The sequence below is a fragment of the Fistularia commersonii genome, chromosome 3 (genome assembly GCF_037954325.1).
Source record: "Fistularia commersonii isolate RoL2024-O1a breed Wild chromosome 3, RoL_Fcom_v1.0, whole genome shotgun sequence".
Classification (NCBI taxonomy): domain Eukaryota; kingdom Metazoa; phylum Chordata; class Actinopteri; order Syngnathiformes; family Fistulariidae; genus Fistularia; species Fistularia commersonii.
The window spans coordinates 6,114,578-6,135,770 of NC_141286.1; the positions used below are offsets into that span (position 1 = coordinate 6,114,578).

The following is a 21,193-nucleotide window of genomic DNA, read 5'->3' on the forward strand; positions in this document are numbered from 1 at the left end:
AATGGCTGGGTTGTTTCCTGCTAATGAACCTCATTTTTCATATTGCACAAACAATGTCCTACAAACATATAAATGGAGAAGAGTGTCTAGTTTTAATTGTTTACTCAAGCTGTTCAGAAATCTTTATTATGAAGAGGTAAAGATGACCGGGATGAGTGTTTTGTTAATCTTTTTTTCCCCCGCTCACGCTCCTTGCCCCTGAATTATGGCTGTGTTTACACAGATTCTTGTTAAGCCATTCAAGCTGATAACGTAAAAGCTCGGAGAAAGTAAACAAACTCCGTTTTGATGCCAATCAGATGGTCGGACGGCATAAACGTCTGATTACTCCTGAACTGGCGAGTGAATCCTACCGCTTTCGGATGACATGGGTGGCGGGGGGCGGTGTAAACAATTTATCTCGGGGGTTAATTTCCTGTCCGAGTTCCATGGTACAAAAGTAAACCTGGCTAGGAATTGTCAGAGCTCTATAATATGAATTTGGTTTAGTTCCGACACGGCTTCAGGCAATTGGAGGGAAAATCCTTCCTAATGCTACATGTATCTCCCCTTGCCCGTGTCCTGTCTGTGCCAGACTTTAACACGGAATCGGTTATCTTTAAATTAGATGCGCAGCTAACAGATAGCTGAGAAGAAAAGGAATGGGTCTTATCCACATCCCTATTACATCTCCTAAGCCAGTTATCTTGCGTGGGTCTCCTAAACGAGACCAAAGTCTAGGGGTCTTTAAATTCCGATTAGCACTCCATTCTTCAGGATTCCCTATTGATAGATAAAACTCTCCATTTCTAACTCCATAATTAGCTTACACAGTTAGACATTGCCAAAAGCACTAGTGATACCCCATTATTCTAATCCTATTAGTGAAACCCAAAGACAGGAGGTGAGTAACCACGACTAAGGTCTTTTTATAGCTAATGAGCATGTCAAAAGCTCATCCGTTCTCTCTACTGTTATTAACTAACGTGCCAAAGAGAGACAGATGACTGTAAATCTTGCGCTCTCAGCACTCGACACGCCCGCGACTGCGTGTAGTTGGGGGCGTGTCGGGTGCCGAGGGCTGTCCTGGTTCATCTGATCAGATGGGGGAAAACGCAGAACTGTCAATCCTAACGGTCCAATCAAGTCGTCCCGTCGCGGCGACGCTATAATGATGTCACAGCTTCTCTGCTTCAGGACGGACCCGCAGGACTCTACATCAACGATGCAGCGCGGCTAATTTAAATACAAATGTCCAGCAATATCTTCATATGCAACTTAACTTCGCAAGGATTCCATGACATACTGCACTTCAGTAGCGATGGAACATTTTATCCAGAATTGCAACATTATGGGGATGAGGTTTCAAAGTTTATTATGCATGAATATTTTACTGGGAATTGCTTGGTCTTAACGATTTGTAAAAAAGAGGGAAGAAAAATCACGAGCACATTCTTTCACTTTAGATCAGTTACACTTGTAAAAAAAAAACGCATCATCAGCATTTAAGATCATTTTCGTTTAAAGTTTTGTCGCTCGTCTGGATATGGAGCGTCTGAGATTCTTCAGATCTGATGGCGCTCAGGGGGATAAGCTTGGCTTTGCGAATTATTGATGGCTGTTGGGCCAGAAAATGATCAACAGCAGTTTACCAGGCCGTCTTCCTAACGTGAAACAGGGTCCGTCGCCCACCTTTTCTGAATTCTATATTGCCGGCACATTTTTGGTCTTTGGCTGTAGAAAATTTTTGAGCATTTTTGCGGCTTTTCTTAACAACTGAGTTTTTTTTTGTGTTTGTTTTTGATCACACGGGCTCGGGTGCAGCCAACTTAACCAAGCTAAACTGAAAGAGGAACAGAAGAGAGCGAGGACGCACATCCGATACCAAAGCGATGGTAAACACTATAAATATTCAATGTTGATGCATAAGACTTAAATATAACCGGTGCATAAAACTTTAATGGAGGACTAACGATCTGAGACTTCTGAAACCGAAGACATAATGTTAACTCTGTTGTTAATGATGACAATCTTCATTTGCATTCAGACTTTCTGACACAGGATACCATCTTCAACCAGAAAAGGGGAAATTACTCATGGCCTTTTGCTGGAATTGAAAAGTCTGTGTTCTAATTTTTAACCAGAGTCGATGTGATGCATGCTCTTATTTCTTACAACTGAGTGCTGTGCATAAAATAGAGATAAGTACGTTTTATGCAACACCATTAAAAAAGGGAAATGGATGTGAAGATGCCTGAGAGGTGGTAAGAAATAAGAGTTAAGATGAAATGAGTTGGCATGGGTTGAGAAATGACATGTAATCTTGCCTAATTTAACTGCATCGAGTGAATATGGACGAGAAGAAAGAGTCAGTTATTGAAATCATATATCCATCAAATGGTGGTCACGGAAATAGGAAATAGTCCCCACCTATATAGCACTTTTATCGCTTTTTAAGTCTCGAATTCGCCATGCAAGGCACTAACCTGACCAGCTGCAGCAACAGTGGGCTAAAAGGTTTCGAAATAAGCAGACTCTATTCGGTCATAGCAACATGTTGCAGATGGTTTGAGTCCCTATGTCTCTCGCACATTATTCATAACCATAACCTGGATAAAATTCTGCTGATGTCAGATGGGGGCTCATAACTTATTCCAAAATGTCACAGAATTTAAATCACATACAGCAAAAGCCTATTATGCGAGAGTCACTGCTTAGGGCAAATTAACTTCCCTCGCCTGAAACTAAGTCAAGAGCCCTTAGGAGACGATGCACTTCTTCTATTACATTCTTTTTACTGCAGACGTCTGAGAGTGTTGAGCTGCGTTTTTACTCTGCAAGCACTTGCAATTCTTCAGATATTTCTGCAAAAGTGGGTGTTGAACAAGTTTGAGCTGAGGTTTTAGTGGTAAAAATACATTAATCGAGACAGTCATCTTGACCGGGCCGAACTGTTTGAAAAATAAATAACTCTTGGATAAATTTTTTTTTTTCCCCTTATTTACATATGGAGACTTTATTTTCTATAGCACTGAACAGAGGAACTGTATTATGAGATAACAGCTTTGTAAGTCGATACTTTTGGGGAAAACAACAAAGTATTTGTGACTTAAACATGTCAATTCAATATCGATGTCATCTGATCCTCATTTCTGGACGTCAGCTAACTTAAGTTCTGGGCTGAAATAACCATCTGAATGTCCTGCTGCTATTGCACATAAAAGAATCACAGAGATCTCTTAGGATCTCCCACTTGTTTTCTGTCCAATTGTACTGCTATCAGGCAAATGGCTAGAAATTAAATTAATTTGGACTCAACTCTCCGCAGATGATATTTGCATATTTATAAGTATGAGGGCACAGCTTTTGGCTTTCTCCCAAAGTTCATGTTGACACTGCGCATTACATGGAAAAACAACCAGCTCGCAAAAAACAACATTGATCCTGCTCTTAATATTGCTGGTGACAAAGGGGACACTACGCCTAGAGCTCAACCTTAAAACTGCATTTTGAAGAAAAGGAGAGTTATTTATAGTTATTATGGTTTTAGCTGAATCAATGTGCTTCCTGCCACCCTTGAGGACTGAGTGGAGTGTGTCTGACATTTCAAAAGAGTTAGCAGATCAGCCCCACCTACTCCACAGCACACAAAAAATATACTTGTATACATGCACACACACACAAATGCGCAAAATCAACTTCTCACCCCGTCCGTAACACACACAGGCAAACACACACATCCTGGGGGTGGTGTGTCTTCCTCAATGTCCCTCTGAACCATCCAGCTGTACCATCCATATTCGGCCAAGTAAAAGCGGGTTTTAAACGTTGTAATTCAACACAGGTGCATTTACATACTCCGGTCTCCCGCACATTCCTACATTCCCTCTTCACGCGAGGAGGTTGTCATGACAGGACATTTCTAAAAGTGGTCTTAAACATAGGGCTGCGGTGTGCTCTTGCTTCAAACTCAAACATGTTGCCCCGTGCTATTAGTCTCTCATGACTTCTAGATCAACCACTGGATCTTATTGGACCACATGGGTAATTGGTTTTAACCACATTAGCCGCTGGGAATTATTACTGGAGAACTTAATAAGCCTTAGCAGCGCTTCTTCGACTCCTCGACGAAATTTGGACCATACGAGTCACGTATGGGCGCTACAAGACAAAAGCGAGTGCATCTACTTAGGCCAGAAGCAATTACTTGCAACTCCCTGAGAAGCCAGCGTAAAATGTTTGAAATAGGCACTTAATCATAGTGACAGCTGATATATTTTCCTGCCTCCCTGGCTTATTTGATGTACAACATTATCCTGGTATGTTGTGTTGCATGTGAACAATCACGAGTTGAGACTTCAAGGCCAATCTCTCATTACAATCAAGCGTAAGAACGTGGCAGCGGCACACTGCTGTCGGCCCACACCGAAGCCAACATGTGACACGGAAGAGAGTAAATCTGTCCGGTGCAGGCGGCGAAACAGGGGAGGAGATGAAACTCAAATCATACCCACCATCTGCTCGGCTATCTGTTTATCTGGTGCCTGAATGAGGCTTATGCTCTGCAAACACTGGAGACTAACAAGGATAAACATATAGCGCTTCACGTTACCAGCAGCCAAATATTGATCTTCGTGTCTTCCAAAGTCAGAACATCGTGCAGCATTGGGACACGTTCCTGTTTTTTTTTTCCTTCCTTGTTTTCATGCAGTATTCAAGCACAAAGCGTCGATGCATTACGAGAAAAGGTTCGAACATTACGCTCAGTTTAATCGTGTGTGGAACGGTGTGAACCGGGGCATTTGGGGTCACGAGACTAAAGGAAAAGGAAAAACTAGTGAACGTTCCGACCTATATTTTAATACTTTAATACGTAACGGCTGATTGCAAATCCTGGGAGGCCAATCTAAATTAAGAGTCGGCAGAAAATGATCAGTGCGCGGAGCAGTTTGATTTAAGGTGTATCAAAACAATTTCAGTTACTTAAGAGATGCACAGCAATACACAGGCACAAATTCAGCAAAGCTCAAGAAATGAGCTTTTCCCTGCTGAGTAGATGACTTCTTAAAAAATACGTCAGAAGCCACATGTCACCGTATTTCTCCCTCAGTGTCCTGTGTCCTATCATAGACTTAAGATGCTTCAATGCGCGATGACAGTCTCTGCAGAGATGTTACTGAACTAGAGGAAATGTCCAAAAATGTAATCTTAAATTGAAATTATCTTGGGAAATTAGAGTGCCTCTCTACAACACAAAAAAAAAATCACCAAGAACACACCGGAGACAGTTGATCAACGTTGTACGATTGTCGCTCGCGTAAATCCAAACAGGATCTCTCCCGTACACGGGAGGTGCGGTTGTGTCCGCTGCTCGGATCGCCGAATATATCCAATAAACATGCTCTTTATACAGGATTGCTTCATCCTGTTAAGTCAAGAACAGCTTCAAGGGATGCCGAAAAGCCCGGAAAGGTACGAGGACATCACAACCGCAAACAGCCGGAACCCTGCAGAGTTCCCTGAGATAAAACAGGCAGGATATACCCGATAATGATCTCACGTGTCGGAAATGGTTACATTGAAGCTGCATAACAAGAAAAGTGTCAGCACATCATAAACCCAGCACTGCGGGGCCATTTCAGTTCTCAGTGTCTGAATAACCGTCTATTTAAACCGGCAGAAGGACAGACGAGCAGCCTGTGCCTTTCGATGAGAACATCTCAGACCTAATTAAGTCCAGTCTCCGGCAAGACTGTGCATGATATGAGATTGTGACAGTTTTTCCGGATCCCGCCGGCTCGCGTCTTTCTTCTACCTGCTCACCTTCATGGATGGATTAATTACTTACGGCTTCAAAATCCTGCCTAAAAAACAGCCTTGATGTACAATTAATTTGTAGGAAAAAAAAAAACTGTGCCCTTCCCATTAGATTGTTATTTTTAGTCAGTGACTTAAATTCTTTGCGAAGAAAACAATGTTGGTCAAAAACCAATAATAAGATATGCTCTGCGTTGCACCCAGTAGAAAATACAAAGCCAGCTACTTTGTATTCCTTCTATTCGTACTCTGCTAAGGTTCTGTTTTTAGCCGTATGAATTTTCCATGCAGATTCATAGAGTTTTGGAGAGGCAATTTCAAACTTATATGGTTTACCCATAAAACAAAGTCCTTGCCCACAGGGTGTCATTTATTTACAAACCAGTCAGTAGGGCCGATGACGGCCCCAGCCTTTTGCTCACTGCGAATTTGCTGTTTATTTTGAAACTGTTTTGCTCTTTATACAAAACATAAAATAAGATTACTTTGACTACGTCGATGGAAGTGAAAACTGGCTTGAGTGCGCTTACTCCTCAATCAAAACCATCTGATTCTGTCTAGTGGAATATTAAAAAGGGTTCCTAATTTCTAGATGAAGGTTGGGTATTTCTTTTTTTAAGCTTTAAAACCGTCTGTTCACCAAGATAATAAATGTCAGAGCAAACTTTAGCAATGTAGCTATACCACTGTGTTCGATCCAGGAGGGAAAGTGTTTTCAATGTATAATGTCAATTAACCAGTTATGTGCATCATTTTGATTGCAAAACACAAACACGCTCCTGATTGCATTTGACATTACAAATCATATTTAGGTGCAAATAAAAGTTAGTGTGCTGCATGGTGGCAATGCGGTTAGCCTCACAGCAAGAAGCTCCCTAGTTCGATTGACCGGGGCGGACTTTGAATGTTCAGGATAAGCAGATTCCATAATAAATACATGAATGAAAAAATGCAAATTAGCATAGTCGCAATTTGCGTGCGTCCCTTACCCTTGTGGTGGTGGCAAACATGTACTTGTCTCTGAAGTGAAATTTGTCCACCTGCTCCATGATCACTCTGCGATTTTGTTCGCTCTGGAAGAAGTCCGTGCTGCTGAGTATGCTGGAGACACCCTGGGGCTCGTGCCTCTGGATCAACACTGTGGTGGGGGGGTCGTAGGGCTCCACTCCCCTGGAGGCAGTCGCAGACGGTCGGTGTCACGCCATGGTGGATGGTGAAAGTGATGGCAGGTGGGGAGAGGGAACAGGAAGACATGAGTTTCATTTGTTCGTCTTCCTGCCAAATTATTCATACAGTAATAATCCTGCCAAACCTTGCATTCCTCTGGCTACTCAGTTGAGTAATGGCTGCCAAATTAAATAAATGTTATTTACCCTTCTGTCAAATAAAACCGACTTCATAACTTCAGGATCTTGTTCAAGTTTGTGTCTCATCAAAAAACACATATCTGTAGCTGCCCCCATTCATGCTGCCATTCATTTTTAACTGGGGTCTTTTAATGCAGGTCATAACCAGGACGTTTACAATGTTGTTTTGACCGTCCTAAAGAGGTTTTATTCAGCATTTTATATTCTGGTGTTGTCTGCTGCCTCCCTTTCCAGTCCAGTGGCTGTTAAATGCATATTTTTATGTCTGTATTGTTCAGTGCAGAGTTATGGAAATACATTTAGCTGCTCAAACTTTCACTAGTTTCCAATTTCGTAAAATATATGTCATCAAGATCGCACCTATCAATGACTTTCATTATGAATTGAATGAAAGCCAGATTCACTGACAGAGTATAGCAATACTAAGAAAGATGTTTTGGAATATAAATTCAACGCTTTTATTTTCTGAAAGTTAAGGTTGAGAACGCCTATTTAAGTGTGAATTTAATTGTGTTCTTGCCTCAATATACGTGTTTTACAGTATCCAAAAAAAAAAGTGTTTCAAAATGCAGGGCGTGACATCTATCGTGCCATTGTGCATTTTTTCCATGTGCCGTTCCATATGTGGATGGTTTCTTATTACATAATGTCACTCAACCTCCCAACGAAAAAGGCGTGGAATGTAAATATTATCATCAGTGCGAAGATTCTCTCTGTGTTGCGGTTACATCTCATGCAGAAATGACAGGAATTGAAGACGCTCAACTGCAGATACTTTTTACGTCTTTGTTTCCATGTCTACCGTGCAATGTTATTAGTAAAAGCGTAAAATGTATCATCTGAGCCATTGTCACAGCATGGAGAATTTCGAATTGAGCATTGGAAGGCTGCAAGTCATTCTGGCGTTTGTCCCAGCTATTTCAAACGCTCTTTCACTCTGACAAAAAAAAAAAATCCATCATATTTTTGAAATTCTTTTTAGCTTTGAATCTGACCTATCACCGAGATAATAAATGTCAGCGCAAAACACCGACCATCAGTGTGTCCGACCCGGAAAATATCAGTATGTACGTCAACCTTGAAGAACAGCGTGGTCAAACTATTTGTTGCAGCAACTGTGCAGCGAGGGCGCTCAGAAACCATGGCAGAGAGACTCGGCTGGAATGAATGAAGGAGGTTGACTGCGTCTTATCGTGCGCCTTCCAAATCAGCTTGTTTTCCTCCGGAGACTCGAGGGCTAAACAGAGAGCGCAGTGTCTGGGCAGATCTCAGCCTCTGAGGCCTCCATTCAAAGGTCCTTGTTCAACTGATGGATACTGTCTGGGATGAAAGTGCATGAAGGGCTATTTGCAGTCTGTCGCTGTCCTTTTCTTTGAATTCATTAGGCTTTCTGAGAAGCTTCATGAAATCTTTCCTCCCTTGTTTGGCCAGTCTTTCTATCCTCTACATGACATTTCTAAATGTATTTGACTTTATTAGACTTAAATAATTATTATCACTATTTTACTTCATAATAGTTTTTTTTGATGTTCATAATTTGATGCTGCTACCCTATGTGTCCCTCAGGGATAAATAAAGTTTATTCTGATTCTGATTCTAAATGACTGTCGAAGAATCTTCCAAGGAAGTAGTCAGTGGGCAGTATTCTAAAAGTCTGATAACCTTTAGACCGATCACTAAAATAGAGTACATGCGCAATACTAACTGACAGTCACCATGCCTTTACAAGCCACTCTGATCAAGTGGCTCTCTACGGTTTCTTTGATTTAATTTGCATTTTAAGCCACCGCATCTGCAGTAACTGTATCACTGCATGTAACCCATATGGATAAGGATATTGTACACGTCTCATTGAATAAATAGAGGATTTGGCCACTCAATCTATCAACTAGCAATGAGATCACGAAGGATTAGGATTTGGGTGAGGGCCAACACGACAAATTGGTTTAAAACACATTTAGCAGCAGGCTGAAAGTTAGAGTTATAGTCTCAGCGGCTTTTGACGCCTTAAGACTGATTTGCTGCAGCACAACAGTAGTAACCCTTGTTAAAGGCAGAACAAACAGGATTAGACCTACATTGGATGGAGCCATGGGAGGGGTGGGGGGGGGGGGGTGGGGGGGGGGGGGGGGGGTTTGAGATCAATCCTTATTTGTGCTGCCTTTGTCCTGAGCAAATTTTCAGTTTGCCTTGGCTGCTTTGCTACCCTAGTGGCAAGGCTTTAACAGACTTTATCTGATTTAAACCGGCTAGTCCCTGACACAATCAGCGTTTGCAAAAATGACGAAAATCCTCGGCTGGAAATCTCTGCTAAATGTCTGCGGCTGAGCTATAAAAGGAATTATTCATTTAAAGAGCTAATGATGGTGAGGCAGCACTTGAGCCAAATGTCCACTGCATTTGAGCAGAATGCAGCATCCTTACACTGAAAAGTTTGTTGCAGTTCTCATATTTTGTGTTTGAATGTTTTGTTTAATGCTTTTCTGGGGTAAAGTCTTGAGTGATGAAACATCGCAGAAATCGATTCCAAGAGCTGCACTCCGAATTTGATTCAGATGAAGAAAAGGTTGGTAAAGCTTCTTAGGAATGCCTCAGTGCCACTAGGAGGACTGTGGTAGTTACATTATCATTCTCTGGCTGTTTGTCTCTCATCCTCCGGAGAAGCCACTGAGCCGACGGTGACGACTAACGGCAAGAGCAGCAAGAGGACTCAAGTTTTCTGAAATGTACTCTAAAGATTTCAGTAGAAGTTTTGAGATGGGGTTGACCTATATACAGGACTGTCTCAGAAAATTAAAATATTGTGATAAAGTTCTTTATCTTCTCTAATGCAATTACAAAAACAAAAATGTCATACATTCTGGATTCATTATAATTCAACTGAAATATTGCAAGCCTTTTATTATTTTAATATTGCTGATTATGGCTTACATCTTAAGAAAACTCAAAAATCCTATCTCAAAATATTAGAATATCATGAAGAAGTATTTTTTGTTTTTTTAATTGCATTACAGAAGATCAAGAACTTTATCAAAATATTCTAATTTTCTGAGACAGTCCAGTATTATTTTGTTCAAGAGAACGCATAACAATGATGACAAATTCCTATAGCTTCATTCAAGACCACACAAACACCGCTATTGATGTATTCCAGTATAATTCAGCTATGGTATAATAACTCTGCAAGTAACTAAAACTTCTTAACACATTTATTTACCTGAAAAAAAAGATTTGTGTTGCTCATGTATTGAAGAGGTATTGCTATATGTTATGGGCTATATGTAACGGTTTAAAATTGTCGTCTCATGGTAGATCCAAGCTGCCTGGTTGCTGGATGCGTTGTTTACAATCATACGTTGCGAGTAACTGAGCACACCTGACTCAGAACTCTGCTTTCAGTGTTTCAGATGGAATATCTACAGTATGTCTAGGATGTAAACAAAGGTGTGATTCTACCTGAGGCCAGAACAAATAATATCAAGTGGGATGAGATTGAGTTATAATTAGTTAACAGAGAAGATTTATAAATTTCAAATATGGAGTTGCCTGATTTAGCTTTGTGAATTCATTCGCAATGTAGTGATGTTGTAAGAATACTGAGAATTCAGAGCAAAAGGACAGATACGGTTTACTCCTCCTGTCATGGACTTCATTTCGGATTATTGTTGTTCAGATTTATGACGCTCGCGTTGTCTTTTTCCTTTTTTTTTTCCTTGGCTTGATGCAAACTGACAGACAGAAACTTTCTATTATTTCCAGAACAAAACCACTTGTTTTGCACATTTCCTACCAAACTTGAATAAGCGTGATGTTTTTTTTTTTGTGTGAGTGTGCGTGCGCAAAAAAACCCTGTAACACACTGATTCGTTGTTGATTTTTGTGTAAATATTTGACGACGTGAACGTCATTCCAGATAGTGAAGTAGTAGAAACTTGAGTCTGAGACCATGTTTATTTTGACATTTAGTTCATTGTCTTATAGCATTTCAGTATTATCCACTCCTGCTGGCCATTACAAACAATGCAGCCAAGAAGAGACGGCCATATAGGCTTCACTGTTTAGACTCAAAGGGTCTGCCTTATATTTAGTCCTTATCTAACTGGAGCGAGTTTGTCTTAAATACATTTTTATGCTTTCTTTCCCACAAATGAAGAAGCGCAGCCTATCAGATATCCACGCTTATTTACTTACATAGGAAGAACCTGTTCTTTTGAGTCGTCTCCACTTTATCAGGTTTGAAATCAGCCAACTGTACAAAGAGTGAACATGATCTAGAGGATATGTGGCCGGGTGTGTGCCCACACTGTGCTTGTGTATTGTATATCTTACAATCTGCAACGGTCTTGCGTTGAAGAGAAAGTTGTGTAATTCTAGAGCTGTGCAAAAGAGAAACCAATCCTACAGACATGAATCCAAGACATGAAACGCTTGTGGTTTTTTTTTTGTTGTTTATAGTGTCAGTTTAAGCACAGCAACAGTGTTCTGTTGGTTATGTTCAGCCCTCATCTTTTACCAAGCCAAGGGTTTTTATAATCTTAAAAAGCGACATGCAGCCCACTGTTTCATATAAATGGATAGGAAGAAACTCGGACTGCGGAACAGTTTGGCAGGGAAACAGGAAAGGTAATCACCGATGTCATTGTCTGGCTGTTGGCAACAGAGGACCTGAAAGGCAACTGATTCGCTACAGATACTAATTGGCCTTTGTCATACTGAGTAAAAGCAGTTTATAAATCAAGTAGTTTGAGATACAGAGGGACTTTTTTTTTCCCCCCCAACACTCAGGTTCTGTGGCTACCCTTATAAAATAGTGCGACCACTTATCGACCGTGAAGCCGTATTAACCTGGAACAATGACAAGAACTAGATTGTTTAAAGCAAGTGAATTAAGATTGACACAAGGAGAGACGATCTGAATCGTCATCGGCCCAAAACCATATCTCTTCCTTCCTTCCTCAACCTGAGGTTTAAAAAAATGAAGAGTTGCCATGAACAAATTCCATTTATGATTGAATGGCGTCCAGTCACATTGTTAAATCAATGACCAGGGTTTATCATGGACAGAATTATTTAAGATAAGAGATACTGATTGATCAAACAAAAAAAATGTGATTTATATATATATATATATATATATATATATATGTGTGTGTGTGTGTATATATATATATATATACACACACACACACACACACACGTACATATATATGTATACACATACACATATATGTATGTGTACGTATATGTATATACACATATATATGTATGTATATACATATGCACAGGTATATGAATAGGTATATATATATATACACACACACACATCTACATACACAGGAGGTAGTGCAACCGTCCTTGAAACTGAACATTCCTGGTTCAATTCCCGGCTCCTCCTTTTGCGGCACTGACAGACAGCAGCCAACTGCTCATGGCTCATCCATGATGGGTTAAATGTAGAGAAGGAATTTCCCCACAAGGTGTTAATAAAGTATTAAGGATCATAGAAGCACGGCCGAGATGTAAAACTGTGTCCATTGTGCCAGAGGACTTTTTGCACTTCCATGTGGTATATGGTATATATTGAGAGCAAAATGAGAAACTATCAGAAAAGATATAAAATTCTCAGCGTATCAAAGTTTCTTGCGCTCATAGGGTTCTCCCAGGGAATAGGAAGTTCTATGGCGTACACAGACTTCAGTGATGGGGACCAAAGTAACAAATCTGGCCTTAAGGTAGTAGATGCGATTTCAAACATTTTTCAATCTCAGGCAATCTCATGGCTATTGAGTATGGTGGGAGGATGGTTAGGCTTTTTCTGACCCTCCAGGGCTTAATAAACCATCAATTATTATTACAGCCAGCCAATCCCCAATCATGAAAGAAAATAACAGAAAAAAAAAGTTGAAATCAGTCAGCACGGGAATTAATTAGCTATTGGGCATTTGTTGAAACGGGTTCTTAGTCACACAGACTGACTGCAGTGAAAGCAAGAAAGAGACCTGTCCTTTTTTTTTTGTTTGTTTTTCAACAAGAAATTGGACACATTTTGAGTGACTCTATAACTGAATTGGAATCATATATTCCAAAATTGAAAAACAGAAAGTAGAAGTGTCACTTTTCAAATTTCTGAGTGGCTGGGAAAGAAGGAGCGCTCGCTCACAGACAAGATCTCACAGGTAATCATTTTTTGCGGTGAGAACCAATTAGCTCTCATTGCAGCAATCCTAATGAACTGAAACAAGGCCAGTAATTGATGTATGTGTTTGTTTTCAAACATTATGTTGTCTCAACATTATGAGGATTCTTACCCTGTAGGAGCTGCACGCAGTGAAAACTTGATCAAATTATTGCATGTTAGTATGTTGTTTGTTTTCTCCAGTATTAGTCCGCTTGCTTCAACGCTTACTACTAGTTTAATACTCGGGTTTAACGATGAGGTCCAGAAAAGGATTTTTCACGTTACAGATGTTGCAAAAAGACACATATATGTATTCATATATCAAATGCAGGCCAAAGTTTCCAATCTAGAATATAAACTGTAGGAGGAAATATGGATAAATGTTTTCATCTATTTATTTTTATCTCACTTCTAGTTTTCAAGTAGGATTTACCTACGGATCATAAATAACAGCATTTTATTAAATCTCCCATTCTATGAGAAACATCTATTGCCTGGCACCTGAGAAGAATTTGCCATTTTGCAGAGACATTCCTCAGCCATTCATTTGTTTAATTCATGAAGAGTGAGGAGAGCAGAGCAAAAATAGATTGCAGATTTAACACACAGAATTAGCCTTGGTGATCTTTTATTCTGGGGGTTAAAGAGGCAGTCACTTCATTTCTGAGGCCTAATATTGCTTTTGAGTATCTTTTCTGATGAATATAAAAGAGGCTTTTTTTTTTCTTAAATATTGCTATACAAATTGTGAAAATATCAAAACAGCTTGTATAGACCGACGGGAGTCAAGGCTTCTTTTGGGAGGAGTTATTCGCTCTCAGACTTGACCGAGCTCCTGACAAAGAATTCACAACATACCTCCATGAATGGGCTGATTTTCCGCTCAGTTTTCTGTATGTGCACTATAAGCCCAGACTCACAGGGGTCAGTAATTTGTGTGTGAGAGGTTGAGAAGAAAAACTCTTTCAGTAGATCGTTGCCGTTCCCCTTATCATCCATACTTGCAGAACGAATGTAACTCTGAAACCAATGTTAAATAGCCTATAAGTATGATCTGCAATTTCTTATATCCATTCGGACATTGTTTTGTGTTTTATCAGCATGTGGATTTCTTCATTTCTTTCTTTCTTTCTTTTTTTTTTTTTTTTTGCTTGAGCACGTATGCAAGAATATGCTGATTTTACTTTTATGACAGTTTTGGGACAGTCTTCATATCATAAGTTCTTTCCATTAGTATTAAAACAATAATAATAATAAAAATAATCATACACTGTCAAACTGTGGCCAAATCTAGTTTTATACATAGGATTTATAACAATTCAATATTTTCTAAAATAGCAAATACATATATGGTGGTTAGTACGGATTTTCTGTCAGGACCACACTAATAAAACTGTTCCTGAAAAGCCTTCCAACAAAAACTTTTTTTTTTGGATTTAAACTGTTTCTGCTGAAAAATGTACCAATCTTTTCCCTACTTTTGATGCTTTCATGGCAACGGATGCATAATTCCTTAGATTATTTAGCACCCGAAGGCTTTGGTCGAGTGTTTTCCAGCAGAAACCAGCATTCCCCCATCTTTAGCATTAAATGTACCTGTTTGATTTTTTTTTTCTCTCTTCCCCCTTTTTAAAATGTGTATTCTGAACTCCATCGGTTGGCTTACCAAAAGTAGGTCTTCACGTGCTCTTGGATCAACACCCATGTCTCCCCAAAGTCGTCTGATTTCCACAGCTAGAGAGGCAGGAATGGGGAGTGGGTGTGGGGAGAAGGGAGAGGGTGTGGGGGAGCAGAAGAAGAAGGAGAAGAAGAAGGGGGGGTGGTGCACTGTAAAAATGTAGGTCAAGCTCATTCCTTTATTTTAGCTCTCGCTTATGTGACAAGGAGAACGCTGGAGAACCGTTCAACAACTGCTGTGCGGTACTTCAGCAGACAGGATCTTCTTCTACCTACCGGTTACTATTGAAAAGTGCAGAACTCTTTAAAAAAAAAAAAAAGCTTAAGTGAAACCAAATATACAACTCATGATATCGCCTGCATTTATATAATGAGGACTGATGAATTTGTATTTAACAGAGCCTGAGATAAAACAGACCAAGATCGGTTTGTCACTTATGACTTCGCACTATATCCTAAAATACTGAGCCGAGAACTAGCATGTTTACCATTTTTAAAAAGAAGACTAAATTGTGATAAGATTTCAAGTTTGCAACCTTTCTACTATTTAGCTGTTGCATGTCAGCAATTTACTGCTATGCTCCGTGTGTTTGACAGTTAAAAAAGACAAAAACAATAATAAACTATTTTCATTGGTAGTTGATGTGATGCAGTAATTTGAACACTGGTACAACAATGTAGCGGTATGGGGTTGTCCAAAAAAAAAAAAAGTAAGAACAACATCGGTGCTGTATGTGTTTTTTTTTTTTTGCAGCCTGCATCACTCTTGCGGTTTCACACCAGATCTCCTGCAAAAGATCAGACAACGCTGAGCGTCAAGATAGAGGGGGCTGCTGCTGGCAAGGCGACACTTTACCTGCTTGTTTGGGTGACTGCCATCGTAGCCCAGTACTAGGTTGGGTCTTCTGCTGTGGAGCACGAGGTCCGTGGGTTTGAAGGGGAGGGGGAACCCCTGCACGCTCTTACAGAAGTCAAAGGTGTTCCACAGAAAATTGTTGGTGGAGTCCACGAAAAGGTACTGAAAGAAAAGAACAGTTGGAGACAGAAATGTGATGTTACCTCAATCCCCAGCTTAATGAAGAGGAAAAATATAGACGGCTACCAATGCGGCACCTCGACGCGTGTATACGTGTGCGTACACACACGAAAACTCTGATTATGTAATTGGAAAGCGCTAAATTAATCCCACACTTATTTTTCAAGTTCCCTTGGATGTTTAATGTCACTGTAGCCGCAATGACATGTAGGCTGAATGTAGGACGAACACAGTGTAGCTATAGTGATGAATCACAATAAAAAGAAACAATGAAAGAAGGAATAAGTGGCTTCTTTCACCAGAATCAATGCCTGATGGTTGTGTGTCTTCATCGGAAATGTGGTTCCAGTTTACATCCATATTGTCCAGTTTCACAGCAGAGCTTGGACCGCTAGAAGTAAACATCTACCACTGAAAAGCAATGAATCATCATGTTTCAATCCAACAATGTTTCGTGCAAACGTGACCTTTGGCCACAAAAATAAAAAATAAAAAAATCAATAAAACTTATTCTTCAATCCAAGTACCAATTTGGAGGAAAATTCCCTCAAGGTTAAAACTGATTGCTTTCATCGGAACTAGACGGACAGGCAACCTCGAATTGTCTGGTCCTTATGCCCGGGGGCGTACAAATATATTTTCAACAAAGGGGATTCTTTAATCCGGTAATTACAAGTGATAGCTAGGCAGAATAATCTTCAGCGGCTTCTTAAGGGTCTTTACTAAAAGGTGAGAGGCTCAGAGAAGACAAATGAAGAATTGTCAGATGATCTAAAAGAGGCTGGCATCCTGATACACGGAAAAAAAAGCAGCTACACGCTGATCCTCCATGACAAACTCACTGAAAGATTGATTATTAAGTGATGGTTCCCACAACAGAACAGTAAGACCAGACATGCAAGCCGGGACTCCAGCCAGATCGACCTTTTCAAATGCAAAAGCAGTCGGTGATACCAAACGGCCAGGAGGGTGAACAAATGATGAAAAAATAATTCTATATCTGAGGAATTAAGATTGCTAACACTTATAAAGTTACAAGAACAATGATTTGCCATTATAGTTTATGAAGTGCAAACGGGTGAAAAAAAATCTACGAAAATACTCAAAAAGACTGGTTCTTAACAAGCTAATGCTACAAGAAGCAGGGAGTTATGACAATAAGCGGATTTACACTGCCATTTAATCCCAGGATGTGTAAGAATGGATTACATTGAGAACTACTATGTGGGGGGGGGGGGGGGGGGGGGGGGGGGGGGGCAGCGTTAGCTCAAAATGCTACATCAGATAAGGCAGACATTTCAAATGGCTAAATAACACCTGCTTATAAACCATCTTTCCACTGAGGCTCTGAAAGCTCTTTACAGTGTTGCCTCACTTGGCCATTCTTGCACTCTCACTCAGTGACGGCAGTTATAGTTTCAACCCGTTAAAAGCAGCCAACAATGAAATTAGTTCTGTGATGGGCCCGCGTTGACCGGACTTCAGCGTCTGGCATATCTTTACTAGTCCCAGGCCCCAGTTTTCAAGTAAAATCGGGGCCAGGTGGCACGTTTCAACAGCTTGGGGAGTTTAGGGAAGCCTTGGCGTGTATAAAGTACAAAACATCAGCCGTGGAGTAAAACCTTTGTGATTAAAGTGGATGTATTGGGGGTAATGCTTTATTTTATCGGTCATTTTTATCAGTCCTGTGGAGCTATGAGTCGTGAACACAGGCCGGTATTGTTGCTCCAAGCTTTCCCTGCTGGTTGATTTGTACATTCTGAATTGTTCTATTCATGACAATACTGCAAAGTGACAGGTGGAAAAAAAAACCTAGTATTCATGGCCTTGGGGGAAGGCGGTTTGATATCATTTCACTTTTAGAGCACCTTTAAACCAACCGGAAGGGATCGCAACCTTTGTTCAGAGATGCAGGGGATCTGACTGCAGCTTTAAGAGGACAGACTCGGGCTATCGGCGCATATATTTCTCCATAAAAGCCGCTCTTCTTCAATTCTACAACCCCGCAATTCTGATACAGGCCATTTTCCCATTCTCACTTAAAAATGTCTGGGGGGCTTTTGCAGACATGTTTTGAATTGTTGCACCGCATACTATTATGCAGGAAAAGGATGTGACCACCTGAAATATATGGAAACATCCCATCGAATTTACAAGGAAAAGATGTGGTAAAGGTCTTTCTAAAAGCATTTATCAATTTTTTTGTTTTTGTTTTGTTTTTGTTTTTTTAAGCAACCAAGCCACTGCGAATGCCTTCGTGGAAACACTAAATCATCATGTTGCAGCTGTATTTCTTTTCAGCTCTTTCTTTGGATTTATAATAGTTTCCTTTCCTTTCGAACAATTTTTTTAAACCACTCTTTCTTTAGGAGTCTTTAAGATGCCAGTACAAGTCAGGCCCATTACATTTATTGATATAAGCCATGGAGGTCTCTAATAACAGTCCAAACTACATCAGCTTCAATTTAATTTATAAAAAGGAGTGGGTGTACAGGATGTTTGAATGGATCCAGAGTCATGGAGCCCAAAAGCAAAATTTTCAAAAGAATCACACCCTGTATATTTTAGAGCGTTCCAATGTCAGACTCCAGTCTTATCCGGACGTGATTAGCGGTGTGGTCACCATCTGCCTGCACGTTATGAAAAAAAGCAATGATTGATGGGGTATTAGCTAGGAGGGCACATTGTGAAGCACAGTGACGCTGTCTAAGCTTGTGCAAGAAAAAAAGAAATGGCCACCAGTCCACCAAATTTCAGGGAAATGTTATGATCCAGACAGCGGGGAGCGCTGACTTTCGAGGGTACCATTAAATCCCGACAGATAAGCATCAATATTTAACGGGATTTCACTCTGTCTCCAAAAACGACACGAAAAAGTGTTGTAGAGGTTTACTATCTTCGAATTTCTGGGTCATCTTCATCCAACGGGAGAAAAGCTGTGATGAGACACTTATGCATCATTAGGCCCGACAGCTCACAGCATAAGAAAAATAACAGAATATTTCCTTAATGGTCCTAAACAAAGAGCAAAGTACCTCTTGATACTGCAAAAATGAAGAGGTCTCAACATCTTCATAGTAATTTCTACTACTTCAACTGACAAGGAAAAATAGCATGGATTAATTCTTTCCGGCCACATATCCCACAGCTTAAAAGAGAGTTGGATTTAAGACTTTTGACTTTTTAAAGATTTTTTTAATTCAATCCAATACCTTAGCTTGGTTTAACAGTCTACCGGTAAGTGGTAAACTCAGGAGGGGGGAAAAAGAAATGTAATTTTTAAGATGGATGAAAGACCTGCATTTCAATGCCAATTAAGGCTTTATTTTTACATTAATTACTTCCAGCGCCTTTTTGAGAACAACTTCGAGGGCTCCGCAGTGACGATGCTTGCAGCAGTGTTACATGTTTAGGGATGGGGATTGTTTTGCTTTGGAAGGACACATCTGTGTTGGTGAGCATGTAGCGTGATTACCACGATCTCATTATACCGCCAGTGATCACCAGTCAATGTATTTATGTATGTATGTTAAACAGATAAATACACATATTTGTCAGCTTAATCCTGACAAAAATTAAATCAGAAGGCACACAGTCGGGCCGATCATTAAAATGCAAGAGCGCTATTACCGTAATATGAAAAAATAGGTATCGGATGAGGCCATATCCGGCTCCAAATCCTAAAACCTCTACTTAGATTATAATAATTGGATCCCATGATGAGCAGGAAATGGGGTAGGGGATTAATTCAGGGGTAAAGGACGGGATGATGCAAACAGAACCGGATGAATATCTAAATCCTCTTCAATGTGAGATACAGCGTATTTATTTACAGTATGGTTTTGGTTCCAGCAGGGGGGTTGTAAACTCAAAGTTAATGAATTGAAATGACGGTTGTGCAATGACCAATTGTTTAATGGCTCCTGTCCAGTCGTGTACCAGGAAAAACTTCTGGGGTAAAAATAACGCATTGCCCCGCACAGACACAGCTCTCGTATGTTTGCGGAAATTTTCAGAGGTCAAGGCTTAGAAACGATTACCTGATTCTCATGGTTACTGGGGACCGTGGGATTTGATTCAAGCAGGTGATGAAACCCCTTGAGTTAATAACAAGAGAGCTGAAGTTTATATCTCCAGAATTTTTCAATGTTTTGGTACAGCGCATTTGATTCCACATTATTATAAAGTCTGGCTTGATCAAACTGAATTTAAATTAAAAGATAAAAAGCACAATCATTCCCCTGGAGCCTTTTATTCAACGTCCAGGAATTCTTGCTGGTACTGGTACCTCTTTTAGGGGGAGAACCCCCGTTTCCGTTGGCTGCGTAAGTGCAGCTGATCTCACTTTAAAAACTCCCGTTATTGTATGTTTCACCTCATTTTCATGACCTCTCTGCTTTTTTTATTCTCCGTTCTTACCCTTCTGTTATCAGCCGGACTGTGGTAGAACTGGGAGATGACTTGCTTGCTCTCATTCTTGGCCTTGGCTCCTGTCAGCAAGAACTTTTCAGAGACCAGCGTGAAAGTGGTCCCGTAGTCGTAAGAGACGTAAATCTGGAGCCAAAAGAAGAGGGGAAGAAGCAAATAATCAGCATTGCGGTTTACTGAAACTGCGTCGTGTTTGATTTGATACGGTTATGATCTCTGGCCAAGTGCAAGAAAATGGAGAGAAGAGCATGAAATTTAAATTCAAATAGAATGAAAATGCTTTCTCTTTTTTTCTTTTTGATTTATTTTCCACAGTTTGTGAATTATGGGAGAAAAAATCTTCTTCTCCGAATCAGTTCATTCCATCACGGTTTTTTTTTAGTGTTTCGTGAGGGCAGGAAAAGAAAGAAAAAAGATAAATAAATGAATGAAAAAAACAATAAAACAAGATCGTAAATGAATTATCCGATTGCGGCACAAAATGATAAATATTGACACGGCAGTTTTGTCCAAAGGGCTCAGTATTGGTCGTCCATACTCCTCTGACTCCGAGCCAAGTTCTCAATACTTTATGTGCGTGAGAGTGGGGCTCGATTGATTAATATGTAGGTCCACAGCAATAAAAAGTAAAACAAAACCCGTGAACTCACACACCTTCAGTGGCGGAGCTTATTTATGGTGGCGATTCAATGACCGCGATTGAGAAGGGGA

General features: G+C 40.2%; 1 protein-coding gene across 2 annotated transcripts in view; it reads right to left on the reverse strand.

Annotated features, from left to right (window-relative positions):
- Nucleotides 1-21,193, reverse strand: part of sorl1 (sortilin-related receptor, L(DLR class) A repeats containing) — an 81,266-nt gene that overhangs the window by 42,762 nt on the left and 17,311 nt on the right. For both annotated transcript variants that reach the window (XM_086142700.1, XM_086142692.1), the window contains exons 3-6: nucleotides 20,474-20,608; nucleotides 15,875-16,036; nucleotides 15,008-15,075; nucleotides 6,786-6,966 (exon numbers count right to left, since the gene is read on the reverse strand). In XM_086142700.1, the coding sequence (XP_085998826.1) occupies nucleotides 6,786-6,966; nucleotides 15,008-15,075; nucleotides 15,875-16,036; nucleotides 20,474-20,608 (546 nt within the window). The remainder of the gene's footprint in view (nucleotides 1-6,785; nucleotides 6,967-15,007; nucleotides 15,076-15,874; nucleotides 16,037-20,473; nucleotides 20,609-21,193) is intronic.